The 3,749-nt window shown below is 38.9% G+C and overlaps 1 protein-coding gene across 1 annotated transcript; it reads right to left on the minus strand.

Moving 5' to 3' along the window:
* Positions 1–792: 792 nt before the first annotated feature.
* LOC110700831 (F-box protein At2g26160-like) lies at positions 793–2,013 on the minus strand. Its single transcript, XM_021878416.1, has one exon. It carries the CDS (start codon positions 2,011–2,013, stop codon positions 793–795), a length of 1,221 nt encoding a protein of 406 aa, XP_021734108.1.
* Between the last annotated feature and the right edge of the window lie 1,736 nt (positions 2,014–3,749).

The raw sequence follows: 3,749 nt of genomic DNA on the forward strand, positions 1-3,749 counted from the left end.
AAAGCTACACGGCATGGGATTATCCCTAACATTAAGTTCAAAACCTTAAAGAAAATCAAAGTATGAAGAAGGAATGTTGGCACAATTATAAAAAATGCAAAATGTAATCTTGAGTACCTGCAGAGTTAGGAGGAGGAATGTCCGCAGCTTGTTCTCGATCTAGTTGCATCCCTTTGACCTCAGAATGCCTTCAGAAAATTGATTAAAGATAAGTCTCACCTTATAACACTTAATTTAAAATCTTCTAATAGTAGTGTCATTTGGCCTGAAATTTCTAGTGCTACACCTCACATGTTCTTAATTACTCGTCTTTATTGTGTGAATCAGAGATTGCACTTCAATCTGATTAGAATATTGTCTCAAAATGTATACCATCAACAAAATGATTTGTATTTCAGCCTTCATGTAAGCATCATCTTAATTGACTGATTCGATGCAATATGACTCAAAATAGTATCGAAAAAATGTAAATCACTACGTGTAAAGCTAAATCCACACTAGAATTCAGACTCAACTAAAGATTACTGCTCATTGTGCTCAATATTAGGCATTGAAAATGATCTGAACCTCCAATTCCCTTATTTACCAGTTATTCTGATTTCTAGTTAAAGTTCAGGCTGAAATGATCATTTAAGTTGTAGAATAGTCTTGTAGAATTCATATGTCATCAGTAGTATATATACAATTATCAATCAATAAGAAAGTAGCAATTTCAAATTTCAGGGGTTTAAATGCTATACCCAAATGATAGAGATATAAATTACAGTAATAACTTCTTCAACTACTATAATTTTACCTCTGATCAGAATGCAGTTGCAAGGGAGATGATATTTGAGGCTGCAACACCCAAGAAGGAGGTGACCAGAGTTTAACAGGAAAACTCGGGTAGCTTGAAATTGGTCGAAAAGTATTCTGATCATCACGCGTTCCTAGCTGAAACACCATAATCTCTTCCTCGACTTTAACATCCACACCAGACACCCAACCACGGAACGAATAGATAGGAAATGCATTATCCGAGAAGACAATGCAGTTGCGAAGCTGGCAGTCAGAGAAATATCTAGCAGGAACAAAGAAACCATACACACTTGACATAAACAGCACTTGATTTTTATCCTCAAAACTTTGAATTATAACCCAATTCCAAATCTTCCCATGTTTAGACAGCTTAAATACTTTTAACATATCTTTCTGATACCTCACAAACAAGTACAGTTTCTGATCTAGCATTGATCCTACCAATCGCTTTCGCCATCCTTTGTAAGCACCTGCATCAGAAACTGCTGCAGACACCAGAGTTTTCTGAACAGCAACTTTATGGTTGAATAATTGATAGAGCTTCCCTTCCCAATCAACAGCGTAAATTACTCCCTTAAAGGTTACAATGTCATCGAAATCATCCACTCCTCGATACGACACGTCAACCCACTCCGGCTTATCATCCTCAGCCTCGAAAGACGGGTATCCACCCAATCTCCCATTATGCAGGACCAACAGTAAGCAGTCATTGATTCGAGGGATAGGCCGTGTTGAGAAAACCACCACTTTATCAACACCCGCAATAGCCGAGGAGAGGCTAATATCACTAGAAGACGCAATGTGGTAAGACTCGGAGAGGACCGAGGGGTGAAATTGAGTTACATCAAAGTTTTTAAGGAGATTCGAATGAGGAGTTTGAGAAAAAGGGTGACAGTATTGGATGTTTCCTTTGGTGATCTCGACGACACTGACCATCCACGGGGTGTCAAATTGGGAACCGGAACTGGAACCTGATAAACCCGAGGGAGGGCGAAGGAGTAAGACAGAGGAGGTAAAAAGATTGTAAGAGAGTGTAGAGTAGTCACAAAAGGGTAAAAGAACGGAAATAGAGGTAGAGCGTTGCCAATTCTTGCAAACAGCTCGGAAGTTGCGGAGATCATTGGGGTTTTTTTTCAAGGATTTGGCTATTGATCTGAGGAGTTCTAGTGGGAGTTCAGACCAGCTTATTGATCTTGGAAGATTATTGTTTTGCATTGTTTCTTATTTTGAAATTTGAAAATGCTACAATTAAGATTTTGTAAATCTTTTTTAGTGGGAATGGTAAAATAGTCATTGGTATTGGCATTTTTGATTTATTGCTGTCTTATCTTTGATTTTTCTGTTTTTCTTGCCTCCTTTTCTTAGGAATGGGTGCTTTTCTATTCCTATACTCTACTCGAGATTTCAGTAGGACTGTACAATAGAGTTATAGAGTAGGTTCTTTTTATTTTAAAATTACTTATTATGAACAGAATTTTTTATTTTTTTACTGTATATGGCTCTACGTGATGGTTGTTGTTGACTTCTTGCAAAGTTGTAACACTTTTTGAGGTCCATTCTTGAATTTGCTCCATAAGATTATAAGAATGATAACCATGAAATAAAATAAAGACTAGAACTAAAGAGCAGCTTTGCAGTCTTCAAAAAAAAAAAAAAAAAAAAAAAAGAGCAGCCTTGCAAATTGTTTAGCTGTCCATGTTCTCCTTGAACAAGTTGGCTAGACTCTAATCAAAATTGCAAGTTAAGGCCATATTTTCTCCATTTTCCTTTTTACTGATCAAAACTATTATTATCAATTAAAACTTATTTTTGTTGAATTTTAATAATTTAATCTGAATTGAAATTATTTTTACTGATTGGAATCTATTTTTTGCTTATTCTCCGTATTTGCTCCATTGTTCACCCACCAATAGGGAACGTGAGCTGGGTTTAGAGTTTAGACCGTCGTGAGACAGGTTAGTTTCACCCTATTGATGACAGTGTCGCAATGGTAATTCAACCTAGTACAAGAGAAACCGTGAATTCACACAATTGGTCATCGCGCTTGGTTGAAAAGCCAGTGGGGCGAAACAGTCAAAATCCGGGCCAGAAGCGACGCATGTGCTCGCCGCCCGATTTCCGTCCTACAGTAGGGTTTCGACCCCCAAGGGCACGTGTCGAAGGCTAAGCTCGCGCGGTGGATGCGTCGTGAGAGCTACCTTGAAGTACAATTTCTACCGAGCGGCGGGTTCAATCCTTTGCAGACGACTTAAATACACGACGGGGTATTGTAAGTGGTAGAGTGTCCTTGCTGCCACGATCCACTGAGATTCATTCGTATGTTGCTTCGATTTGACCCTCCCCCCACCCTATCCCCTAAAAACACATAAAATTTTGAAAACGAGGCTAGCGATGCATCTCGTATGCTAAAAAATGCAAAGTACGGGATTAAGACAAGTCACAAAGCCTAAGTGTTGGGATGTTGGATGGTATAGGGGGTCGTGCGTGATGTGCACAAGACATAAAGACATACTTGGTTCCGGGCACTAGTTACGACTCCCAAGGCCCTTAAGACATGATAATTAAGGATGAATGAGATGGTTTCGGGCACTATGTATGACTCTCAAGGCCTTTTGAGAACCCATGGAAGTACTTGGATGCATGATCTCGCTGGGTGAAAAAATGATATACGGAAGCCAAATATGAAGGCCATAATACATGAGATCGGAGCAATTTAGAAGGTGTCCAGACCCGATTCGGAAATTCACGAAACACTAGGGATGTATCACGGGGCTATATAATATTGTTTTGACCTATATATAACCATTATTCGGCTATGTAAAGGCCTCGTAAAAACTTATAGCCAATACAAGAGGCGTGTACAAAAATGGTTAAATTGGATGATTAAAGGCAAATTAGATGGTTTCACCCACCAATATGGACCCCCGGAGGGTATTAATCCATGGCAATAA

Source organism: Chenopodium quinoa, unplaced genomic scaffold, assembly GCF_001683475.1.
Source record: "Chenopodium quinoa cultivar QQ74 unplaced genomic scaffold, ASM168347v1, whole genome shotgun sequence".
Lineage (NCBI taxonomy): Eukaryota > Viridiplantae > Streptophyta > Magnoliopsida > Caryophyllales > Amaranthaceae > Chenopodium > Chenopodium quinoa.

What these genes read in the sequence shown, in the direction of transcription:
- LOC110700831 (XM_021878416.1), bottom strand. Translation starts at nt 2,013, where the DNA reads ATGCAAAACAATAATCTTCCAAGATCAATAAGCTGGTCTGAACTCCCA.